Source organism: Pleuronectes platessa, chromosome 2 (assembly GCF_947347685.1).
Source record: "Pleuronectes platessa chromosome 2, fPlePla1.1, whole genome shotgun sequence".
Taxonomy (NCBI): Eukaryota; Metazoa; Chordata; class Actinopteri; order Pleuronectiformes; family Pleuronectidae; genus Pleuronectes; species Pleuronectes platessa.
In genome coordinates, this window is record NC_070627.1 from 4,899,832 (window position 1) to 4,926,425 (window position 26,594).

Below are 26,594 nucleotides of genomic sequence, written 5' to 3' on the forward strand. Positions count from 1 at the left end.
TCTGATCTTTATCTTTCTCTTTTGTCTTTAATGTTTTTTTTCTTCAATTACATGATGATGATGACTTTACATTTGAATAATGGTTCCTCAGAGGCAGACTTCTTCTTCTGGTGTATCCTCTGTGGTAATGTGAAGTGGATGGAGTTAAGGTTTGTCCGCTCTTAAGCATCAACTACTCTATAGGATATTTCTAAATGAAGTATCAATTATATTTAGGTATTACAGTAATTGTGTACTTCAAAAAAGCTTAGAGAATGAAATATCATGTTTATTGTTACAAAGTGACTAGTTTTTTTTTTTTAAGTCTAATGATCTACAGGGGCACTTCAAGGCCAATTGGATTTAAGCTGGGGCCAGTGCCCCCCATAGTCCCACCCCTAGATCAACCCCTGAGGATTTTTAAGAAATCTCCATCAGCAAAACCTTGGTTTTTAAAATATGTCTCCGTCCAGACGCACACACGACAAAATGACTCCAAATTAATTTAGCTGTGATCTAGTATTAGTGATAACCAGACATAGAGGAACTGGTATAGAGCCGCCATCGTTGCTGTTGCTGTTGTGTCTGGTGTCTCTGCTCATTACACAAACCAACATGTGCGGAGTAAACTGTGATATCGTTTCCCAAATGCTCAGTTTAACACAGAAACACGGAAACACAGAATGTTTGAAAAGCAAATTCACTTTGCGAAATATCTTTGAGTATGAGTGTGGCCCGGGCATAAAAAACAAATGAGGAGAAATCAGTTGATGAACTAAATGTGCCAAGGACTGTCTTCTCCAAAAATAAAATACCAGTTATTTTCTTCCTCGGAGTTGAATTCTGCCTCCAGCAGCAGGTGAGGGAGCCCGGCAGAGAGAGAGAGAGAGAGAGAGAGCGAGAGAGAGAGAATAATCAACAGTGAGCATGGACCCGGTGGTTGGATGAGTGCAGATGATGAATGACCATGGGGACGGTGTTCAGGAGCAAAGCACAGGCACAGCCATTCGTTACTCCGCTGTCACAAATGTATTTTTAATGAATCCGCAGCTCGGACTCCTCCAGTGTTCCTTGAGGCCAACGTGACCCCGATATGTTCCCGTGAAGCAGCAGATCTGAAACCAGCCCACTTCAACTCCGGCACTGTGATGCAAATACCACCCCCCCCCCCCCCCCCCCCCCTTGTGTTCTGTGAAGCCATCAGTCTGCCTCCTCGTTATTATCCTTACCTGCGCTGAGAACAGGGGCCGTCCCTGCCTCTGTAGCATGTGTGTGTGTCTGTGTGTGTCTGTGTGTGTGTGTGTGTGTGTGTGTGTGTGTTCACCTTGAAACACTCCTGTGTATGTTTCTCCAAGATGTTTTTATTTTTTTGTCTTAATAAAAAAGCCCTATTACAGAAAAAAGAGAAGAGAGAATTGATTTACTTTGGAGATCACCCTTCCCCTTTGCAGTGGGGCCGTAAACATCTTTACGTTCCTTCCCTCTTGTTGGTAATTTACACAGATTCTATTTTATTACTAACAAGATTAATTAAGGCTGAAGGGGAGAGAGGAGAGAAGGGGGGGAAGTAGGAGAGCTACCTGCTGATGTCCTGCAGGGCAAACGCCTCAAAGCAAGCTGCAGTCGATTTAAGAGGAGAACCAGGAGGAATATCTCTCCTGCAGCAGCTCCTCGCTCGCCCGGGGTTATTGAGCTCGGGTCTAAAAAATAAAAAATTGGAGTTTTGAGGTGAAGGCCAACATCTGGACACGTCTGTAAATCAATTTTTTTTTTTTATATCCCTTGAATGACGATGTAGAAACTGCAGTGAAAAAGAACACCCCCCCCCCCCCACACACACACACAACACCATCCTGCCTCATTTGGCAGGAGACTAAATGCACGACATGATACCCATGAAACAAATCAATACGTGACCCTCTGCCCCACCCACACCCGGAATGACAAACACATCAACACACCGGCCCCCACCTGCAGGGAATCGCTCATTCATCACCAGGCTTCAGTCACCGAAAAGAAATGTTTTATATGCAAAGAACAGATACGGCAAAAAAAAGCAATTCTACACCCACTGTAGATAAAAAGACAAAAGGGAGCGATCGGTCACACCCTCGGCACACTTCATCATTTTAACAGTGCAAAAACAAACAGTCTGGAGAAGTGAGATTATTCTCTCGTTACAGCCGTCCGGGTTTTTTCTTTTTTTAAACAATGTCAACGCGTTGTTTCCGATATCGTTATCTCCGCCCGCTCGGATGGAGGAGGCTTTTCTCCGTGTGACAGCTCCACGACTCCTTGACCTCCGCCTTTGGAGCCGGTGACAGCTGCTGAAGAAACGCGACAGAAGAAGAAGAAGTCACAAACCATCCTGGGCTCGTTGCAGCTGAAGTCAGGTCCATTGCTCCACAGGGCCGGGGAGAGGGGAGGGGTGAGAAATCTAATGACACAGTGTTTATGAAGACATCTCATTGTGGCTGGACGTCTCCGTGGGCCCCCCCCCCCTCGGCCTGCCTGGATGATCGGCCTTGACGGAGCTGTCCCCTGATTCCAGGACCAGTGGACGGTGGTTCTTGTCTCTGTCTTGGTCGGTGACACACGTCTGGTTGTCACTGTCGGCGAGAACAAACGAGGAGCAGGGTCAACACAGAGGTCAACTGGTAACATCTGGGGGGGGGGGGTGTTGTCAGTATACCCACATCTTCCTTGGTATTTCTAGTTCCAGCTGTTTTCTAACTACTTCTCCCTCCTTCTCATTAAAAGAGTTTTCAGTCTGGCCCCGATCACATTACAATCAAAATCCTCATAACTCTATTTCTTTATAGTTATAATTTTGTCTAAGACCAGGTTTTGGTTTACACGTAGAGAAACTACAGTTGTATTGATACCTGTCCTGACCGTCCTTGGTTATCGAGCCGTCTTCGTAGATTTTCAGCATCGTTTCTGTTCGGTCGTCACGTTGCTCCTTCGGCTCCTGAAAACTGGAAAACATATTTAAAAAATATGTCTATTTCTGAAGTTGTCGGAGCTGATACAAAAAGAGCAATGTTTGAGTCTCTCTCTCAGTATTTGGCTCCTACTGAGGATGAACATCTTTAGAAGACAGGTCATAATTATGTATTTTCATCTTAAAAAGGTATTTGGAGACAATTTCCTTAGAGTAATAGTTACACGCTGCTAAACTGATTAATCTGCATGGCCCGTGTTTGTGATAATGACGAAGCTACACATTTCTGTTGTTGTTTTCCTTTCCATTATTATACATACTAATGATTCATACAGTGGTGCTTCATATCAAACGGTGGAGTTCAAGAGGGATTTCAGTCAAGTGTCAGTGATCAACTGGTTTGGCAGCAGATGGACAAACTCCCTGTGAACTCAGCACCTGGGCTCCAGTCTCTCCTTGACCTTGGCGATGGATAAGATGTAAGGGCTGATCTGTTTGGCGATGGTGGTTAAGGAGAAGTTCTCCTGCTTCAGCTGCATCAGGTCCAGAAGCTGAGCTGGAGTCAGCGCACAAAGAAAATTATGTTTAATAACAGTCAAACAAAATGACCAACAATTGGTTGTTCTCCTCGTTGTCGCTGCTGGAGACGAACCTTCATAGATCTCCTGCTCGTTCGTGACCCGCTGGAAAGTTTCCTCCCAGATCTGAGAAGAAAACACGAAGAAGCTCATAAAGTAAAACAGATGAACTGCAGTCGACTCGTGGGAGACTTTGACATTTTACTACTTTGTCCTCGTTTCTCTCTGCATCGTCAGCAAACTGCATTTACAGCGGTAAGTAAAACTAGTTAGTGTGAAGCTTGGAGATCTGTAGAAACTTTGTTTTAGTCTGGTGGAGGCACCTCTTCAAACACGACCCTCACAGTTTCCACAGTGGAGTACTGGGCAGTGATCTGGCTGTCGATGTGCAGCGACCTGTCCAGGACCTCGCCCATTATCTCTGTGTTTATGATGGAGTGGTGCTTGGTCAGGTCTCGGTGCAGCTCCTGGACCTGGTCCTTTAGATTCTGGATCTCCGTCTGGAGGGTCTGTAAACATCCACACGTTTATATTAGATATGATATTAAAGAGACTTGATCCGTGTACAGATGCCAGGTGAAGTGCACACTCAGAGCTCTGACCCTGTAGGTGTTCTCATAGTTGCGGCAGTGCTCGGTGAAGGGCGTCTCCCTTCCCTCGGCCAGCAGGACCTTGGTGCAGATGTTGCGATGAGACGTCGGCCTTCGCCCCAGCACCGAGCCCAGAGGCATCTCACTGAGAGACGGGGAGCGGCAGGACATGGAGAGAGGCGACTGGAGCCTGAGGTGAGGAGGAAGTCAAAGAATCACAGCTGCCTTTACTTCCCACATTTGTAACTGTGCTCTGAACATTTTACGACCTTTGTTTTGCCGTCAGCTTTATATGACCTGTAGCTGAGCTCTGTCTGTTAAAACCACGGGAGGATTAAAGCTTCATGTTAAATAAATTCGACACTCAGCTCTGCTCAGGCTGCATGGGTTGTATATGAACAGCTCTGCTCCATGCACAGATCAAACCACTGAGATCCTACAGTGCAATATTCAGATTGTTTTGAGTCTGGCTTCCTGAGCTTTCTGCTGCTGTCAGTGGGGAATTGTGTGTTCACTGCCTGCAAAAAAAACAGATCCTGGGTTTCTATTATTGAATGTCACATATTACCTTTGACTACATCGAAGATTTGTATAACTTTGTTAACTTTCTCTATATCAAATCAAATCCAATTAAATGTGTTTTCTGCTTGATCTTTATCAGATTTTGTATCAGGGCCTCAAAGACTTTTTCTCAGTCAACAAAAATAATGTTGATGCAACTTCTCTACTCCTTGATCCTGAGCTGCTAAGCTCCAGCTAAGTGCTTCTGTCAAGCTCAACCTTGATGGTAGATTTATTATCTCTACATAATTAAGTGAATATTGCCTCAACACGAAAAAGTATTTCCAAATTCTCCAAGTTTCTATTTGACTTTAAATCCAAGTGAGGGATCTGATCATTTTCTGTCCAATACGTTTAAAATTCAGATTTGAAAATAAAAGTAAATATAAAATATTCAACTCTTACTCCATGTGTCATGTGCCATGAGTGTCACTCTGATCACTCACATCTCCCGAGTCACCTTCAAGAACCGTGTTAAAATGTATCTAGCACAAAACCAGTCTTTTAGATAAACATGCATCCATCTGGGTTCTAACAGAACCTGTCCCAAACGGCCCTGAATCTATTTTTCCCGACAGTCGAGTTGTGAAAACATCCCTCTCCATATAATTTGTGAATTTTGTCCTCTGTGTCCCCGCACAGCCAATTTAAGCAGCAGCAGCATCGGCTGCATGAAAGAACCCGGCACAACTTCTATTCTGTGAAATTGTGATAAAGGTGCAGTCAGCCAGCTGGCCGCTTTGCATCCTGCATTAATGGCTGATAAGTGGTGGGGCCCAATAATAGACTACACACCCTGTGGGCGGTTTTCTGAACAACCATACGGTGAGGAAAAGCCTGTTTCCTCCTCCTGAAGCAGACAAACTGTGGAGTCAGGCATCTCATGTAGCTACACACATGTTTTCCTCTTATGTTGCCGCAGGATTAAACAGAAATTTGCCTAAAAACAGTGGAAAACCAGCCTGTGATAGCACATCTGATAAAACACATTTCTTCAAGCCTTTATCCCAATGACAAATGTCTCAAGCTTAATTTATTGAATGTGAAAATTGCACCAAATAAGATAATAGACCGCAAAGATCTAAAAAATAATAAGATCCACATCCACTCACCTGTGGCAGCCTCTTGCTCCTTCCCTCTCCAGTGTTGATGCAACCTGTCTATAACAAGTATTCCTCTCGTTCTGCTGCTTCACACACGTCACCCTCTGCCACCCAGCCCCTGTCCTCCCACCAGTGACGCCAATTAAAGTCTTTGCCCGCGCTGAAGCCGTGACATCAGCGGCCTGGAACACAGCGGCCCACAACCGCTCCAGACGCATTCCCAGAGAGTTCTGTGAAATTACGATAAAAATAGTGCCAGCCCCCCGGCCACCAATTCCTGCCCTCTCTCTGCGTCTTGCACTGGCACTGGCCGAGCACTAAACAAGTTGGAGAGGAGAGTTGTCAGTATGCTGACACCGGTGGGTGATGTGGAAAAAAATACTGGTCCAGGGACGTGGGGGGTGTACGTGGAGGGATGTGAGGTAAAGGAATGTAAAACCTTGAATGTGACAGGTCGTCAAATTAATATTGTGTTTCCTCGTGATTTCCCTCAACTGTTAAAGGACTTAAGTGAGTTAAAAGACGTTTTCTGTGATGTTTAAAGGTTTTTATTTACCTCAGATTACAAGCAAATTCGATATAACTTCTCTTCAAGGCGGCAAACAGAAAACATGTCTATCCACGACTTGTCCGTCCTTTCTAAAACAGGATCAACGGCCTCCTTGCCAGTCGCTCTGCCACAAGGTGACTTTCGTAAACATACCAGAGTACCGACAGACTGACAGACAGGATAACTGCCATAGTGGGACTCAGCGTGGCGCCGCCTCTCCTCTCACTCTACTCATCGCTGTCTACCATCTGTAGTTGTAAACCATTTTGGGGGGGGGGTCTAGCGTTAGGATGCCAAACAAGTGTGAAATGTTCTGTCCAGGACGTTTCTAATTCCTTGGAGCAGTCCAGAGGATGTTGTGGTGATATCCGGGGCACATCGCAGAAGGAAAGGATCAATTAGTCACCACACTAATGATAAACTCATCTCACCTTGCTGCAACACTTAGAGATCCGGCCACAGAGGGGGGGCAGCGCGGCCCCAGCAGCAGCAAGGGCTCCAGGCAGCGGGCGAACTCGCTCCGGTAGTCTGTGTTGATCTGGAGGGAGACGGACAGAGAGACAGTCATTTAGTCTTCTGTGAAAACAGGTTGAAAATGTGCACTTACTGTACATCTCACAGTCATTTATCAAGGGTTTGACAGCTATACAGTGAAGTCAGTGGAATTCTCTTCCAGTACAGCACCCCTCTCATATAATGTGTTATGCTTTCCAAAACAAACACCTATTAAACTCAAGAAATGAGGAAAAGAAAAGACAAAATACAGAAAAACATGGTTCTTGGCTTTCGAGTCTCAGAGATGAAAACAGTTGGGAACCAGTGACACAACTAATCAGGCGTCTTGTGTTCGATCCCAATCTGAGCGAAACCTCCTCCAGCTCCACGTGAACACTCACTTTGCTGCTCTGAACCGGCCTCAGGCGATGAGGGAGCTTCACGATCCTCTTCAGCCGCTCCATTAGCTGCTGTGTGAGCAAGAACACGGGGATTTGAGTCAGTGACCCGCTGCACCTCACTGAGGCGTGACAGACAGACTCCACTTCAAGACCAGTTCAGTCCAGCTGATATGTGATGTCCCTCTCTACCAACGTCTTCAGGACAAACTACAAACTACATATTCTTCAACCCCTAAATTCATTTGTTTTTGGTTTCAATATTCAGTCTTAATGATGGGTTTTGTTATTTGAATTCTCTTTTTCTCCTTATCTATTGTGCAGTGATTCTGTTAGAATTCATAAAACACTTTATTTACATTATGTAATTATTATAATAGACGTAGTTCTTGGTTTATGTTCCTCCACTTCCCGATGTATACTCACGTAGCCCATGTCCAGAAACTCAAACCTGTTGGCCGAGCTGAGGAAGGCCGAGCACGTGACGAGATGAACCTGAACACATCACAGATTAACAGTGAGACCTCAGTTAGACCATGATGGATTAAATCTGATATCAAATCGGATTAAGTTCATCCCACAGTAAACTACACAAAGTGAAGAAGTAGTGGAAAGTAACTAAATACACTTACTCTACTACAGTTTTGAGATACTTTACTGCTTAACATCACTTTACTTTAGCATTTAAATGTTATACTAAACGTGCTACGTTAAACTCAGGGGCACTTCAAAGGACTTTAAGGGCCCCAGTTGAAAGGGACCTGGGGGGCCCCAACACTATCATCATTGTTGTGGATGAATATAATCAGCTGTATTCTCGACAATCGGCAGTTCGATCCCGGTCTTTCCCACTTTGCCATAGTGTCGGAGGACAAGATACTGAACCTCAAAATTCCCCTTATAGAAAAAGTACTGCCCATAGACGTGCTGTATGAATGTGTGTGTGTGAAAAGGTTGAATGATTAAACACTGTACTGTAAAGCGCTTTATAAAAAAGAACATTTACCAATAAGACACCACAACTTTTCTCTGGTCAGATTAAGATTTTACGTATTAAAAAATACGATGAGATTATAAAATGCAATATAAACCCATTAAATTTATGTGTGTATCCAGGAATATGTCATTTCATAGCAGGAGGCTGTTTTTAAAAATGTTCTCCCTTTAAAATAAAATCCACCATATTTCTGCAACTGTTATCTTTGATATCAGAGTGTGATATTCGTGCAGCTTGATTGAATTCAGGAGGATTGTTGGGCCTTGGGGCAGGTGTGCACTCTGATGCCATTCTAGTTTATTATAAGTGTGACTCTACCTGGAGGGTCGGTAAAAGCGCAGTAAGATGTGACAGCTGCTCCTTCAGTGCTTTCTCCTTCTCCTCGTGTTGACTGCAAACACACAAACACAACACACATGAACATGTAACGCTACACCTTCAGTTCCACGCGTGTCCAACTACACAGGGGATTCAGCTCGGGAGGTGCAGCTGCAGAACAACCCAACCACTCCATATTTTCCAGAAGCTAATCTATCCGTCTTCTCGCGTAACGAACACATAAGCAGAGAGACACAGGGCCGGACACACAGGGCCCGACATAAATAGCCTTTAAAGCTCTTCCGGGAACCCGGCCACTGGACGGCTTCCAGGCAACGAGTGAGAGATGGAGGACCATGGGCACAAAAGAAATCTCATTAAAGATCCCCACAGAGTGCAACTCGATACACTCACTCACTCACACGCACTAAATTATTCTGATTCATTCGTGCACACGTACACATGGAACGCACAGTGAACAAAATAAAGTGCTCCTAAATGGTTCTCGTTTATTTCTTGCATGTGAGATGGTTGTTATCTGGAAATGGGAGCCTCGTATAAACTGGAGAAACCAACCAACCACAGTGAAGTTAGATTTAAGCTGGTTATTTGAAAAACTCTCACTCTGGATCACTGGGCTTTCACTTAGGGACCGTCAAAAAATTCCTATAGGCTCCATGTTAGACTCTAAATCCGCTGATTAGGTTTCATATAATCTGAATTTCCCACGGGATTAATAAAGTATCCATCTATCTATCTATCTATCTAATCTGATTTCAACCAGTAAACCTGCTCATATTTATTTACATTTATACTCGTACCAGCACCTGTGAATCTAAATGAATCTATATATTACCTGCAACCTGGTGCAGGACTCTGTCATAGACAAACAGGACCAAGTTAGTTTCTTTAGAAGTTAGTGCTTCTGATATTTTACATGAACAGTAATATAAAAAAAAAGAATCACACGATTGAAACAGGAACTTATTGACGGTCCCTAAGTGAATATCCTTCACCGCAGTGATAACACATCTACATGTGTTTATTTTAAAACAGCGTATCTATCTCAAACTGGCTCCTCATTAATCTTCCATGAAATGAAACCGATGTGCAATAATTTGTTCTTAACGACTAATTAGTTGCCAATGGTGGATGACATTAAATCAAACTTTAATGATCCCTCAAGGGATGTTGAACATTTAATTATTTAATTATTTTAGCATTAAATTAATGGTTTTGTGAGGCTGTCAATAAAAAGTAATTTCTTCATTATTTATCACTTTACAGTCTTGTGGCTGCAAACGTAAACAGCTACATGAGAAAGTGTAGAAGGTTTGACATGACAGTAGAGGCCACTGCAGGTCCTACAGTTTGTTGAGAATCTGCTGTTTTGATGTAACACAAAGCTGAAATCTACATATTGCATCCATGTTGCTGCTGTTGACAGTGTAAGTCTATAATCACCAGTTGTTTTCACCTGACTTCATTGTTCACTGACAGGACCCAGGTACAAGCTGCTGCCGTGTCCTTGAAAAACTGAGATCCCGCTCAAGTGTTTCTAATTCAGCCTCTTTGTCCAAATGAAAATCCCCCAAGAAAACATGTTTGTTTGAGAGCAAGATTATTTCAGGGGAAGCCGGCAGCAGCTATTCATCACCCTGAGTACAATGCAGCACCATCATAAAACAGGAAAACGTTTGAAGTGTCCCAGTGACAGCAGCAGTAAAGCATTCAATTTAGTAAACAGTGAGATTTGTGGCAACTAAAAAGCTAATTTTTTCTTTGTATATTTCATTTTACCTCTGAGCTGCTTTCAGCAGAATCTTCTTCCTCTCTGCTAGTTTTTCCTGTCAGGAGAGAAACAGAGAAAACAGCCTCTTTTATTCATGCTGTGAAAACGGCCTTGAGTTCTTAACGCCTGAAGAATTTTCAAGAGAGTGGAAAAGAAGGTAGGTGTGAGTTCCACAGTGTGGGGTTTGCTCTCTTGGATTGTCCCTCAGAGGAAGGTTAACAGAGACACCCAGTGGCCAAACTGTGCTAATGCTGGAGAAAGGAGCAACTTAACGGGCCACTACAGTCAGACTGAACCAGGTGACTAATAAACACTACAGACAGATTCTAGTGAGTGTTTTAGTGCGTTGTTTGTATTTACAATAGACAATCAAATTAAAAATAATTATATATGCATACTCCCATAAAGCAAAATAGAATGGAATCAGAGGAGCAACTCACTGTCTGCTTTAACTGTGATGATATTTATGACGGCTGCTACCGGGGATTTTATTTGTTTGTTTGTTCATTTGATGTATTTCTGTGCTGTTTAACAAATTAAAGTTTCTGTGGTGAGGAATATGTGCTTATGGATTTGTATGTTATATATAATGACCACCAGAATCCTCAAAGAACCTCAAAACAGCAGGTATTCCGCCTGGAACACCAAAGCGCAGTTGAAATGTATTTTGTAAAAGCAACATCACACACTGTTTGAAATGCTAATGTCAGCTCCTGTACTGGTCAGGAGTGTGAGAAGCAGTGTATTTACACACACACATCTCATGTAGCATTCAAGGCCATTGGAAACCAGCATTGATTTAAAAGAAAGAGAAATGCCTGCACTGAATCCAAACCGACCGAACATGTCGGCATCGAACACGTGTAGCTGCAGGAAGAGGAGGAGAAGTGGAAAAGCCTGTTTCTCCACAGGGAGACGTTTTACCTCTTTACAATCAAGAGGTCAGAATTCAACGGAGATAAATGGAGATAGAGAGAATTTCGATATTTCGATATTTTTAATGTAGCCTGCTGTTCATAGCTGCCTATCGTCTCAATGAAAACACACTTTTGATGCATTAGCATATGTTCACAGAAGGATATGATGTATGTATAAGATTCTCTGGTGAAATACATGTATTTATAGATGTTTCTCAATCTGGAATCCAGCTGTCGATTTAACTAAACGTGGTGGTTTGGAGTCGATGAATATTTGAGGGACATATATTCAGTTTCTCTCAGATGAGGATCGTTGTACAACCTGCAGACTGTTGAAGAGGCTGCAGATCGCGTTCTCCTCTTCCTCCACATTTAGACACACTTCTCCTATCATTGATCTCAGCAGGACGATCGCCTCCCGGGCTGAAGTCTGCAGCTCCTTCACCACCTACAGAGCGAGAGAGGGAGGGAGGCGTCAGTCACTGTGGGAAACTAAACTCATATTCAAATGTCATCAGACTGAAAATCTACCTGCTCTGACTTCATTACAGCTTCTCCTGCATCTTAGGACTCAATCAATGATGTTTTTAATTAGGTTGTAATGTTTTCTTGTTGTGCTAATTGGCTTTTTCTACGTTTCTCTCGTGTATTCTCTTTAATCACATCCAACAAGGAGATTATGTTTTCACCACGTGTCTGTTTGTTGCTTCATTTGTCAGCAGGATTATGCAAAAACTATCAAAACCTATTTGCTTAGTGGAGGAACGGAGCCTGAGTATGAGAAGAAGTTATTACATCTTGGTGAGATAAAGGAACAGATGCAGGATTTTATTTTCACTTTTTTAGAATCGAAACACATGTTATTTTTAATATTTTCATTAATTTGTCAAAGCCTAATGAACGGATCTTGAATTCATTAAACCATGCATATTAAGAGGGCTTGTATTTATTGGTGATTGCAATTTGATGCCGCTCACCCAAAACATATCTTTATCTAGCAGATTTGAATATCTTTATGGGGGGGTCGTTTTTTTCTGCCCTATAATTATGTGTTCAGTTTATTTTTCTTGAGCTGACACATTAGGTTAGGAGTAAATTATTTGTTTTATTCAAACCCCTAATCCTAACCCACACATAGAATCTCCCCAAAAGTAATTTGCATGTATCTCTATTCAATTATAAAACGTTTGAAGTATTATTTTGAAAAACTATATTTAAATTGCATAGACTTATGCTGCATTGCAGGTTGTCAGTGTAGTAGATGAACAGACAGGACTCTCTCACCAGCACAGCCTGGTCCAACATCTCACAGCCCTGCATGTAGGCTGTTTCAATATCAATGCAGTGAGTCCGACTCTCCCTGTGGTAAACAAACAACAAGTCACTGTCAGACGGTCGAGGAGGAGGAGGAGGAGGAGGAGAGAGGAGAGGAGAGGAGAGGAGAGGAGACAGAATATATTAGTGGTGTATGTCTTGGATTCACTCACACTTGCATGTCTCTGAAGCACTTGATGCAAAGCATTGACTTGTTCTCTGTTGAGAAGAGGATGTACGGCTCCTCGTGGAGAGCTGCGGAGACACAGATGCCTTTTTAACTTCAGCCCAAAGGAGTTAAGTAACTGAACGTATATAAAACTAAGACACTGGAGTTGAATATGACAGACACGTAGCCCAGGAGATTCAAGGTGGGACAACAGTTCTCCTGAAAAACATTCTATCACTGGTGTAATAAAACCTCTGTGGCCTGTAACTCTTCAGGAGTAAAGTACACAGGACACTCACAGCACTTCCTGTGTTTGGCTTTAGTGCGTTTGGCCAAGGTGACAATCTCATGATGGGAAAACATTCTGGCCTTGTGAGTCAGCTCCTTGCAGTCGCCGCACAGTGGCTGGCTGCAGGTATTACAGAAGAACATCAGCCCGGCTTCCTGTACAGAAAAATAAAAAGGTCTGTTTTCAGGTTTGTTTTATTTCTAGCGACCAAAATAATTTGAGACATTCTGTAATCCCATCAAGACAAGAGGTTTTAATGTCCTGGATTACAACGGCAGGTTTCCAAAGTGCATGTGTCCCTGTGTCTTTGATATCTGAAGACATACAACAATGCAGCAGTCATGTGCTCTTACTATGATATCTGAAGTTTTCTTCATGTCCTTTCTCTTACTGGGAGTTGCTAAAAATCCTTGGTTAAGCTTTCATATGATATAAGTTGTATCTTATGTTTGTATCTTGTCTATTTGTTCTTTGATGCAGTTATGTCACTCATTTACACACAACAGTGTATTAGTACCTTTTTGTTACTTTCCTGGTCACAGTTGGCACATGGGACTGGCTCCTCTGTGTCTGCATTGTTGTCAACAAGAAACCTGAGCAGACGGTCTTCAGGTGGGAGGGCATTATTCCCTTTCACTATGGATGGATATCTGTGTCAAGATGACAATAAGAGAAACTAATGATGTTTGTGGCATTAAAAATATACAAAAAAACTCAATAACAAGACAATAATGTGCAATAGTTGTTTTTAAAGGCAGTGACAGACCTCAAGAAGATGTCTCCATAACTTCTAACCAACATTGCTACAAAGCTTCTGAATATAAACTCAGGGAATTTTTCCTGAAATCTAAATATTACATTTTCACAAACGGAATTTAAAAAAAAACCAAGTGCAATAATGCGTCTCTGTCTCACAATTCTGCAAGCTCCCCAGAAGAGAACCAATCTACAGCGCCACAAAATTGTCCAAATTAAAAAAGCAAAAAGGAATCAACAGAGCCATTAACTGTGATGCACGTCGAAGGAGCACACAATTTATACGTCTCAAATAATTAATTAATTATATATTAAATTATATATATCCAGACCAGCTCAACTAATCACCCTCAATCTAGGTGAGAGGAATAATTGTCCTAAAATCTATCACAATACATTAAATACAAAAACAAAAAGTTTATAGTGTATACATTTATTATTTAAAACCCTTTGTGGTCGTATAACATGATAGATATTGTAATTATTTTAATAATTTCAAACCCTGTGTGATCGGAAATATGTTAGATAATGTAATTTTTATTTAAAACCCTTTGTGATCATATAACATGAGATACTGTAATTATTTTAATAATTTAAAACCCTGTGTGATCTCTTTCTGAGGGAGAAACTCCACATGTTGGATATTATAAATTGTCACATTTACAACTCTGTGTAATCGTATAATAAGTCAGATATGATTTTTTTTTTTTAATCATTTAATCATTTTAAATATTGTTAATTTTGTATGCAGTACCATGACAAAACAGAGGGGGCAGCAGCAGCGACTTTCCTGGCCGCCCCACTGTCCTCGAAGAAGAAGACGCGGAAGTTGTGACACAACACGATCTACTCAAACGTGCGCAGCTGCTGAAGCTTCGACATCTAGAAAGTTCCCGAACAACCGTTTACACCGCGAGCGACGACCCCACAGCGCAGGTGAACAGTTCCTCCGCCCGAAGCGAAACGGATTAAACTCGACGCGTGACAATGTCTGTGATCTCCGAGGAGAGCGTGCGAGGCGGCAGCGTCTTCAAAGACCTCAGCGCCGACGACGAGGACTGGCAGCCCTCCGAGATCGAGAGCCTGTGTATGAACTGCTACGAGAACGGCTCCACCCGCCTGCTGCTCACCCGGATCCCCTTCTTCAAGGAGGTCATCGTCAGCTCCTTCCGCTGCGAGCACTGCAACTGGTCCAACACCGAGATCCAGTCCGCGGGCCGGATCCAGGACCAGGGCGTGTGCTACACCCTCAAGGTCCGAACCAAGAACGACCTGGACCGGGAGGTGGTGAAGGCGGACTCCGCCACCACCAGGATCCCCGAGCTGGATTTTGAGATCCCCCCCTTCACCCAGAAGGGCTCGCTCTCCACCATCGAGGGGCTGCTGGACCGGGCGGTCGCAGGGCTGGAGCAGGACCAAGCTGTCAGGCGGGCCGATCACCCCGAGGTGGCCGAGAAGATCGAGGAGTTCATCCGGAAGCTGAAGAAGCTGAAGGATGTCGAGAGCGAGTTCACTCTGGTGATCGAGGACCCGTCCGGCAACAGCTTTGTGGAGAACCCGCAGGCCCCTCAGAAGGACGAGGCCCTCACCTTGTCCTGGTTCAAGCGGACGATGCAGCAGGAGATGCAGCTGGGCATCAGGGCCGACGACGACCTGGAAGAGGAGCCAGCAGGCAACGACCTGGACACCATGAGGAACGAGGTGCTGGTCTTCAACACCAACTGCCCAGAATGCAACGCGCCCGCCTCCACCAACATGAAGCTGGTCCAGATCCCTCACTTCAAGGAGGTCATCATCATGGCCACCAACTGCGACAGCTGCGGCCACCGGACCAACGAGGTGAAGTCGGGGGGCGCCACGGAGGACCAGGGCTCCAAGATCACCCTGCACATCACCGACCCCTCGGACATGAGCCGAGACCTGCTCAAGTCGGAGACGTGCTTCGTCCTCATCCCGGAGCTGGACTTTGAGCTGGGGATGGCGGCGCTCGGCGGGAAGTTCACCACCCTGGAGGGGCTGCTGAAAGACATCAAGGACCTGATCGTCTCCAAGAACCCCTTCATTTGCGGCGACAGCGTGGCCTCCGACCGGACGTCCAAGCTGGTCGAGTTCGGAGAGAAGATAGAGGACGTTATCGCGGTGAGAAGGGACGTCCACCTCATCCTGGACGACCCGGCAGGGAACAGCTACATGCAGAACGTGTACGCCCCTGATCCTGACCCCGAGATGACTTACGAGCGGTACACTCGCACGGCTGAGCAGAATTCAGATCTCGGTCTGGACGGCATGAAGACGGAGGGGTACCAGGAAGAGGAGTCAACAGCCAGCACTGACTGAATGGACTGACCAAGTCGTTAAATGACGTCTTGATAGAAACCTTGTGTATTTATCTTACTCCATATTTTCTGTCATTTTCAGACACTTTAAGTTGAATTTAATGACTGGGCCGAGAGGTTGTGTTTATCGAGCAGTTAAGGGAATTCTGAGTTACCCCGAATGCATCGTATGTAAAAATAATAATAAAAACACATCAGTAACCTAATTTGTACAATAACACAGCCAAGCTGTTGATAAAGGTGTTTATTTGCATTCTCGTTTCCTCCCAGAAGATGGCGCACTGCCCTCACCTTTCTTTCAGAGGACCACACGCTGTGTGACCAAAGTAATCTTCTTATTCACCTGCGAGCATGAGATTGTCTAAATAAAGCGAAATCGTAATTGATACTTTAGCTGTGCTCTTTGATTTTGGCAGATGTTGAAAGACGCCAGATTAGTTTTGCGTTTTAGGTTTAAAAGACACATTTTCTGCTCTAATCTGTATAATTAGTCAGAAAAGCCGGAATTTTCATTTCTCTGTGATTAGACTTCAAAAAACCAAATGCTTCTAAAAAAAAATTGGGTGTTTGTGTGGATTTATTGAAAAAGTGTGTTATCGTGTTGGTGTAAATAAAAACTCAGACTGCTTTAACTATCAAAGGTTTCCAAGAAGTTGTTTGAATCTTTCTAGAGAACCTTTATGAGCTCCGGGGAAAAGGCAAGTTTAAGGAAACAAGGGTGAGGTCAAATATTTAAAAGAAGAGGTGGACCTGTAAATATAATCAGGTGCTAAAAACCCTTAGCTCACTTTGCAAGTTCAAAAGATGTTTAAAAATATATTTTTTAAATTAAATTCTGAGTATGATGTAATAAACTTTTGTTTCAGCTGAAACTTTATTGGTCTACATATGTTTGTTTTGCTTTATTTATCTTTTGCTATAATGATAAGTACGACATTTATTTTGGAGATTGAACATGTGGACCAAAATAAAAGTTTTCAAGGGTGGCCTTATTTGATTGAACCACGTCCAAAGGTATCAGTTTCCAAAGACATTTAAATGAGCTGTTTGTCTAACTGTGTTTCAGCTGTACTAAAGCACCCCCCCCCTCCCCCCACTGTGTGTTTTATCTAGTTTTCATTGCAACGTGGATCTATTGTGTTCTAGTAATAGCACAGTAGTGAATTCCTAGATTACACGGCTCTTCAGAGAGCAGCTGTTAGCAGGGCTGGAGCTGCTGATAGAAATAGAAGCTGCCAGGCAACGGGCCCCAGGAGCCTGAGCCCCGGACTACAGAGCTCAGCGGCTCCGTGCCCACTGGATTATTTCCATATAGAAAAACCTCAACACGGGTGAACATGAAGTAGCTGTGAGGCAGACGGGGAGGTCGCCTGAGGTCCAGTCGTAGTTTGTCTGAATAATTTATGATTTGGTTTAAGAATGTAGCTTATACTTAAACCTGTGGAAGTGGGAAAAGAATCAAACATATCCTCAGACGAAAAAACAATATTTTGAGAAGACAACTCTGTGTTTTAGCAGAATCTGAAGCCAGAAGCTCAGGGAGTGTTTCAGCAGTTCTCAGTCTCAAGTCTGCGTCAACTAACACATTCAGAAGAGTCCCCCTAAATTCAATGGAGCCTTAAAGCTAAGCCAACAAAACAATGCAGATCATGAAATCATAATCTCCATTGCAGAAAGATGATAGGTTAATAATAATAACAACCCTAAGAAACTACATTAAAATCTTTTATATTCAGATTTTTTGTTTGAAGCAGGAAATTTCCAATCCTCATAGATATCAGTCCCCTAAATGTGAATGATTTTTATCATCAAGCTCCATGAATTATTCAATGAGTAATCTGTGAAAATACCAGATTTCACAGTGATAAAGAAAGAAAACTACAGGATCCAGCCCCTTAGTCTAGATCTGAGGCAGAATGAAATCTGTGTTGTCTTTGCTCATGTCTCATCCTTCCACCAAAATTCCTTGAAATCCATTCAGCAGTTTTTATATCTTGATAACAGATAAACTGACAGGAACGAAAAACATAATCTCTTCAGAGGACATCACCATATCCAAGAAACTTGATTTGAACAACTGAGAAAAATGTAGAGACAGAACATTTTCACTTTCTTGTCACACACACAAGGGAAACCCCCAAAAAGAGTTCAAGTCGCATCTGATGCAGCAGAACATATTTCAGGTTAAACATTGTGCATTAGAGGTCATTTACATCCCTATGTGTTTCGATGGGTGACAGTTATTACCAGAGACCTGAAGGTGACTGTAAAATCACGAGTCCCTCCTTAATAGGGGATGAAATACATTGGTATCATGTGACTGCTTTTGATTGGACTAAGCTGCTGGCACCGGTGGCAAATGCCAGAACGCTTTGTTTGCTGTGGTCTTAGTGGTTTCGAGGCCAAGGGCTAAATCAGAGACATGGGATGACCCTGCAGCTGTTAGAGCCACTCAGTGCTGCCCTGCCCAGGCCGGGCCAGCAGAGGGTCACTGAGCACAAACACAGTGACTCGACTCATTCTCGAAAACCAATTGGATTCTCCCCAAATCTACTGCATGAACCGAATCTATCTACTGATCACCTTAAGCGGAACAAATCCCTTTGAGCCACGCTGCCCAAGACTGGGGCCTGTGGGAAGAATATGGCCATGTACATGAAGAGTTTGACCCTCTCTGTGGGAAAAACATCATTTTACTCCAGGAATTTAAACTGCTGAGTCACGTTAGAGCAATTTGATACCACCAATGTCATCATGATACAGTACAATCTGTGGGAGATGCCAATCCTTGACCTCTGACCTCCATATTTCAGGTGTGATATCAACACTCACACAAAAAAATGATTTCTTTAAACTATTAAGAATCATAGACTGAACATTAAAAACAGACAACATGACAGCTTCCCAAATGTAAAACCAGAGCACCTGGTGGCAGATCCTGCCTCCTCAATGTTAATGAATGTACATATTAAATAGTTTATTTCTAAAATCTGGTTTCTGTCATTTTAGGTTGTTCTTATCATAATAACGTACAGTATGTTCAAGATCTCATGTTTTCTAATGAGTTATTTGATGTTAGATAAAAATGGGGTGAGACGTCATGGTTGACAGCTGAGACTGACTCGTGATTGGTCGAGCACGTGTATCAACAGAACCTCACGACCTCGGATTCTGCTAATGCTCGAGAGAGAGTCTGGCTCCGAGTGTGCAGCGTTGGTTTCTGGGATATTTTGGCTTCAATTCTGCATAGTGGAAAGAAGTGGAAACAAGTCGGCCATCTTTACGTAGTCTATAGTTTGAACATATAAGGGAATGTTTTTAGGCTTAAATTGTCCGGAATTCAAGACTTTTCCATTGCTCTCATGATTGATAATTTACATGCAGCCTAAGTGGCTCCTCATCAACCTCCCAGTGCTATTTCTTACCCACAGAGGGGGCAGCTGAGACGGTTGTCACTGGTCCGGCCTCGCAGGCAGCGGGCACAGAAGATGTGGTAGCAGTCCAGCAGACACGGGGACTGGTACTGCTCGTGACACAGGTGACACATGAGGGGGTGGACGCTCGTGCAGTCCACGTTATACTGATGATCCAAACTGGTGAAGATTCCTCCGGCCATCTGTAAACACAGTGGGTGAATATTTAAAGACTGCGAGCGTGTTTCAAGTGATTGACGTTTCTTTAAAAGGCCACATCATCCCATCACTAAACAATGAATCCTCAGCATGGTGTCGAATTACAGTCCAAATAGAAAAAGAGGCTAAGCCGACACGACATGAAACACTTGGATCAAGAGAGTCCTATGTTAACCGAAGACAACTAGAGGAACTTTTTTCTTTTTCTTTTACCTTCTCAGATGTTTGATACGTGGTCAAGACCCTCGGTGACGACACATAGTCCACAGATGGCAAGACAATAACATCACAAACACTAACCACACTGCAAATTCTGACAAAACTTACTGTAAATGCCGTATGTCAGTGTGGACAAAGCAGAGAGCCACTGTCTTACCTTTCAGTGGTGCTATCAGCTACCCCCAGCAGGAATGACAGCAATGCAGAAACCCTTCAATAGTAGGACGGTGGGGTCCCGCTGCCAGGCAGCTGACAGTACCCACCTAATGCCAGCCCCCAAGTGTTGCCAGAGAGCAGGAGGGACATTTAATATTGCTGTCCCATACTTTTTGTATCACTGCGAATACAGTTGTCCTGCCACTAATGTCTCTTATTAAGTCTTGGACATCAGAGCAGAGTGAATGGAGGGCAGGGGGTGGGCATAACAAAAGTGTACTTACTGTAATTCTTTAACAGGAATGCTTTCAACTTGTCATATAAAGGATTGTGTTCAAGCACTTTGTAAAGTGTGTTGGCAAAGTGCTCCATAAATTAAACGTTTGGTTGAGATGCATAAAAACATTGACGTTAATTTCACTGCTGTAAAACAAAAGATGTGTTGTCAATAATAACTCAAGAGCAAAGAGCTGAAAGTGATTACTTTCTAATAATTTAACATTCCTGACATAGTGTGTATAATATACAATGTGATGTGAGTCATAAAGACATATTTTATCACTACATAAAAGCTACTGTAGTATTATTATCATGCTGTTATCTATCTATCTATCTATCTATCTATCTATCTATCTATCTATCTATCTATCTATCTTTTTGTCATGGAGATGACTTGGCACATATTAGTGTGGTACATGATTTTTATTGTTTCCATTTATTAAAGATTATATACATCTAAACATTGTTGTTTACATCATTAATGTGTATTTTGTATTTTCATATTTATATCTATTTAACTTAATGTATTTGTTAGTTACAATTAGTTTTTACTTTAAAGCCTTCACTTGCGGGTGTTTATGATTAAGCTTCTAGAGTCACCACATTCTTTTATTGTATTTGTACAGAAACAATAACAATCTGTTGAATCTTAAAAGAGAAGCTAATTTACATTGTTAAATAAATTAGCTTAATTAGCTTCAGGTTGATTAATGACTGTTTTGGCAGCAGTTAGCCAGAAAATACAACATTTAGAAAGTTGTTGTCCTGTTATTAAAACTTTCTGAGACACCAGTAAAGTTTTTTAATCTAAAAATTGCGTCTAAATTCACGCATGTAGCCTCGAAACCGCGTCAAACTAAGCTACCTACCTGTCACTGGGCCCGCTTTCTAATCGATCCCAGATAACTCGATGGGAGCGCTCGCTCGATCGACTTGGCGGCGCGGTATTAAACCTCCTGCGCAACCTTCCCCCTTCCTTTTAGCCGAACGTGTCAGCCATGGCCCCGTTGGTGAGTAGACACACGGTCCAATAAACCGCCTCACACGGTGAATCTCCGCTTCTCTTCCACATCCAGTCGGTTCTGTTCAATCTACCGTCTCTACTGTTCGTGTCGGTGCCGGTTCGAACGCGTAGTTTCGGCTTGTTGACTCTGTCCACGAGCACCACGTTGGGGCTAACTCCCCGTGCTAACGCTAGCTAGCAGCGGTTAGCCGTGTGCTGCATGTCGCAAAGTGTTATGGGGGATTAAACGAGCACATGCACACCTACGAGTTCACTTATTAGTATTAAACTTACATACGAGTAAAGTTAACTTATCGTTTTGAGGTCACGTGTGATTGTGATGGTCGTTTGAGTGAGTTTTAATGACCAACATGCAGGTTGTGAAAAAAACCAGTCGTACCAGAGCAGACAGGTGGTCAAGAAACAGGGTGGAAAGAGGAAAGCTGTCTATTTATCTCTATATATATCTCTATCTATCCATCCACTGCATTACTGATGTTTCATTGCGCATATTTATATTTTTCCTATAACTCTTAAAGCACGGTGTTTGTAGCAGAAGGCAAAGTAGATATGTCAGGACTGTACATATGACAAATAACATGTATATCTATGTCTATACATCTATCTCTTAATCTTGTGTATGTATTTCTATCTATATCTGTATATCTACCTCTTTGTCCATTTATCTCTCTCTGTCTTATATATCCATATCTCTTTATCCTTCTGTCAATCCGTACAGTGTCATTAGTGAAAATATGCATAAAGATTCACAGTTATGAGTCACATGTGATGTGATGGTCGTTTCCGTGATTTTTAAATCACTTTTCATGTTTCACTCGCACCAGAAAAAACAGGTGGTCAAGAAGTCGGGTGGAAAGAGGAAGAAGCAGATCCTGAAGTTCACCCTGGACTGCACTCACCCGGTGGAAGATGGCATCATGGACGCTGCCAACTTTGTGAGTAAACCGGTTCAGACATAACAGCAGGAGGCCACTGTCCCATTCACCTAAATGTGGTAGTGGTCTCCGACTTGTAGGCCCCACAGAGAGTGACGGCTTGTTGATCAGTAAACAGCAGCTGTCAGTCACAAGCCCACAGTGTTAAACAATGCTGTCACATCAGTGGGATTATCCCAGAGTCACTGGAGGTGATGGTCAGTCTGTTCATCACAATCAAACTATAACCCAGTGTAGTTTAATGGCAACTAGCAAGATGTCAACTAAAACAACCCTTATAAACATAAATCCATCACTGTACAAATTCTATAAATGGATATGAATATCAATTAGTGTATATACAGTGCCTTGCATAAGTATTCACCCCCTTTGGACTTTTCTACATTTTGTCATCGTATAACCACAGATTAAAATTTATTTCATCGTGAGTTTATGTAATGGACCAACACAAAATAGTGCATCATTTGGAAGTGGGGGGAAATATTACATGGATTTCACAATTATTTACAAATAAAAATCTGAAAAGTGTTGAGTGCATATGTATTCACCCCCTTTACTGTGAAACCCCTAACAAAGATGTGGTGCGACCAATTGCATTCACAAGTCACATTTGCAAGTCACATAATTAGTAAATAGGGTCCACCTGTCTGCAATTTAATCTCAGTATAAATACACCTGTTCTGTGACGGACTCAGAGTTTGTTGGAGATCATTACTGAACAAACAGCATCATGAAGACCAAGGAGCTCACCAAACAGGTCAGGGATAAAGTTGTGGAGAAATATGAAGCAGGGTTAGGTTATAAAAAAATATCCAGAGCTTTGAACATCTCTCTGAGCACCATAAAATCCATCATAAGAAAATGGAAAGAATATGGCACAACCGCAAACCTACCAAGAGGAGGCCGTCCACCCAAACTGAAGAGTCGGACAAGGAGAAAATTTATCAGAGAAGCAACCAGGAGGCCCATGGTTACTCTGGAGGAGTTGCAGAGATCCACAGCTGAGGTGGGAGAATCTGTCCACAGGACAACTATTAGTCGTCTACTCCACAAATCTGGCCTTTATGGAAGAGTGGCAAGAAGAAAGCCATTGTTGAAAGGGATCCATAAAAAATCCCGTTTGGAGTTTGCCAGAAGCCATGTGGGAGACACAGCAAACATGTGGAAGAAGGTGCTCTGGTCAGATGAGACCAAAATTGAACTTTTTGGCCTCAATGCAAAACGCTATGTGTGGCGAAAACCCAACACTGCCCATCACCCTGAGCACACCATCCCAACAGTGAAACATGGTGGTGGTAGCATCATGCTGTGGGGATGCTTCTCTTCAGCAGGTACAGGGAAACTGGTCAGAATAGAGGGAAAGATGGATGGAGCCAAATACAGGGAAATCCTTGAAGAAAATCTGATGCAGTCTGCAAAAGACTTGAGACTGGGGCGGAGGTTCATCTTCCAGCAGGACAATGACCCTAAACATACAGCCAGAGCTACAAAGGAATGGTTTGGATTAAAGAATGTTAATGTCTTAAAATGGCCCAGTCAAAGCCCAGACCTCAATCCAATAGAGAATCTATGGCAAGACTTGAAGATTGCGGTTCACAGACGGTCTCCATCCAATCTGACTGAGCTTCATCTTTTTTGCCAAGAAGAATGGACAAACCTTTCCATCTCTAGATGTGCAAAGCTGGTAGAGACATACCCCAAAAGACTTGCAGCTGTAATTGCAGCGAAAGGGGGTTCTACCAAGTATTGACACAGGGGGGTGAATACTTATGCACCCAACAGATGTCAACTTTTTTGTTCTCATTATTGTTTGTGTCACAATAAAATTTATTTTGCACCTCCAAAGTAGTATGCATGTTTTGTTGATCAAACGGGAAAAAGTTTATTTAAGTCTATTTGAATTCCAGTTAGTAACAGTACATAATGGGAAAAAGTCCAAGGGGGGTGAATACTTATGCAAGGCACTGTATATCTCAATATTCTGACTTTATCCTGAACAAGACATTACCCTGATTTATGGTAACTTGCATTGCTCTTAGAATATTCCGTTCATATATCTGTTTACATGTCACAGAGTAAAGTCCGAGTTCTCAAGCCAACATTACCTCTTAACTACTTGCTCACTTCAAACCCAGGGCACGTGTCGTCAAGCAGTTGGTACCTGCTGCACTTCAATGTTGCAAAATGCTGTAAAAACTGAAAACACAACTTTGGCCCGTCAAGCTGGGTTAGGACAAAAAATGTTAGATGATGTTTGGGCTCAGCTTTGGTCGCGTTTGCTGTTTCAACTACTCGTTTTACACAGCACCCGTCTTCAATCAGGATGCGATGTGGTCTCTCTCCCATTTTACTGGTGATTCGCAAGGCATTCTGGGTACCCCTCAGTTGGAAGTGAGGGTCTGAAAAATCTCCATTTGGAGGTGTTCAAAGCCCTACGTCTAGTCTTAGCCCCCCGTACCAACAGGTATAGAGACGACCTACCCCTACATGTGAAGGCACAAAAACTAAGTGGAAGGGCTAAGGGGGGAAATGGGATCGGGTCTAAAAAAAAAAATGACACAGATAATCAGCCTGATTATCCTCTAGTGTGCAGCAACCTTTATTCTCAGTACTATCTTATTCCGTTCAAGGTGTCTGAATACGCTGACACGTGGCAGTTTCTTCTGTCAGTGTGTGACTGGTTGTTTTCTCTGCGATTACAGGAGCAGTACCTGCAGGAGCGCATCAAGGTGAACGGCAAAGCTGGAAGCCTCGGAGGTGGAGTGGTTTCCATCGAGAGGAGCAAGAGCAAAATTGCTGTGAACTCTGAGGTTCCCTTCTCTAAGAGGTACAAAATAAACTGCAATTCATGGCTGTCAGTTATGTTGGTACAGTTGACGTAGTCCTTTTTTCTGTCAGTCACATTTTAAATTCTAGAAATTCTCAACCACTGCTCTGTGTAATTCTCACTACTGGGCCGCAAACGTGCTTCGGTGTAACAAGTGCAGATTTGTATACAAGAGAGAAGAAGGCAAAGCTTCACTGAAAAAATCTGTATTTTAAGTAATTTAAAACGTCCATTTAGTTTAACATCATTGACGTATCAACAACAGTTATGTAACAGACAAAAATAAAAAGACACAGAACAAAGACAGCTTTATTTTTGTAGTACAAATAATTGTGATGCTGCCCAAAATGTCAGCTGAGTACACAAACCCTTCACTTCACATATGGCTCTGAAATATTTGTAGTTTGTTACATAATGGAAAAAGCTGTGTTGGGCTTTATTCTCAATCCACACAGCACAGATGCACAAGTTGGGAACACCACCACCAGAGGGTGACGCTACCATTTGTATTCTTACATGGACCACTTCATATTTACCAGTGGGACCATGGTACTAGGGATTCTATTAGTAATGTGTATATAGTAAACTTTATGTTTTGGCAGGATACATAGTTGTAGGTGTCCTCAGGGAATCAGATATTGGTACTGTATTAAAACTACAAATAAGATGTTTTTTATTCTTTTTTTTTTTGTAGTATTTGGTTTTGTTGATGTGGGTAGTATAAATCAAAAACTATACGATCAAGAGGTCCAATGTGAAACTAATAACTGATTGAGAGATGACTTTTTGTTTCTAGGTTGATTCTCTACTCGGCTTCTTAACCTTATCTTCAATTATTGTGTCAAATATTTAAAAACAAAATCCTGACTTTAGTGCCAGGTTAAAATTTGCCAATTCCCATTTGAGTAGATTGTGAAAAGTAATTGTATACTATACATTATTATACCCCTCTGTTCATTATTATACTCCTCTGTTGTCTCTCAGGTACTTGAAATATCTGACCAAGAAGTATCTGAAAAAGAACAACCTCAGGGACTGGTTGAGAGTCGTGGCCAACACCAAGGAGAGCTATGAGCTGCGCTACTTCCAGATCAACCAGGATGAAGAGGAGGAGGAAGAGGAAGATTAAACCTGAGCCCACTTTTAATAAAAGTTCAAAATAAGGTGGAAAAAGTGTCTCCTCGAATCTTTATTTTATTTTAATTGATTTAATTTCCTCCCTGATACACACACACACACACACACAAATGATCTCAGACCCCATCGGGTATGAACTGGCCTCTAGGGGCAGCGTCCAATATTCTCCTGATGTAGACAGTGGATATTAAAAATCATCTTCCATTAGCCTGAACGCTGTTTATCACCTGACTAGTTTCCTTTTTATGACACAAGTTGACCGTTTCCACACAAACACTGATTCTTGTAGATGTTTCATG

General features: G+C 42.6%; 3 protein-coding genes across 3 annotated transcripts; 2 read left to right on the forward strand and 1 right to left on the reverse strand.

Moving 5' to 3' along the window:
* Positions 1-1,985: 1,985 nt before the first annotated feature.
* Positions 1,986-19,702, reverse strand: rnf207a (ring finger protein 207a). Its single transcript, XM_053446193.1, has 17 exons — positions 19,512-19,702; positions 13,512-13,644; positions 13,005-13,149; positions 12,710-12,791; positions 12,507-12,582; positions 11,545-11,670; positions 10,314-10,360; positions 8,514-8,586; positions 7,625-7,693; positions 7,202-7,270; positions 6,737-6,843; positions 4,104-4,281; positions 3,825-4,010; positions 3,576-3,627; positions 3,362-3,479; positions 2,865-2,957; positions 1,986-2,588 (listed from the first exon to the last, which is right to left on the reverse strand). Exons 1-17 carry the CDS (start codon positions 19,700-19,702, stop codon positions 2,432-2,434), a joined length of 1,902 nt encoding a protein of 633 aa, XP_053302168.1. The 3' UTR covers positions 1,986-2,431.
* On the forward strand, positions 14,569-16,726 carry zpr1 (ZPR1 zinc finger). The gene has a single exon (XM_053446180.1). It carries the CDS (start codon positions 14,738-14,740, stop codon positions 16,085-16,087), a length of 1,350 nt encoding a protein of 449 aa, XP_053302155.1. The 5' UTR covers positions 14,569-14,737; the 3' UTR covers positions 16,088-16,726.
* A 1,630-nt stretch (positions 19,703-21,332) lies between the features above and the next one.
* On the forward strand, positions 21,333-26,331 carry rpl22 (ribosomal protein L22). The gene is made up of 4 exons (XM_053447490.1): positions 21,333-21,382; positions 22,221-22,331; positions 25,034-25,158; positions 26,143-26,331. Exons 1-4 carry the CDS (start codon positions 21,371-21,373, stop codon positions 26,285-26,287), a joined length of 393 nt encoding a protein of 130 aa, XP_053303465.1. The 5' UTR covers positions 21,333-21,370; the 3' UTR covers positions 26,288-26,331.
* Positions 26,332-26,594: the final 263 nt, after the last annotated feature.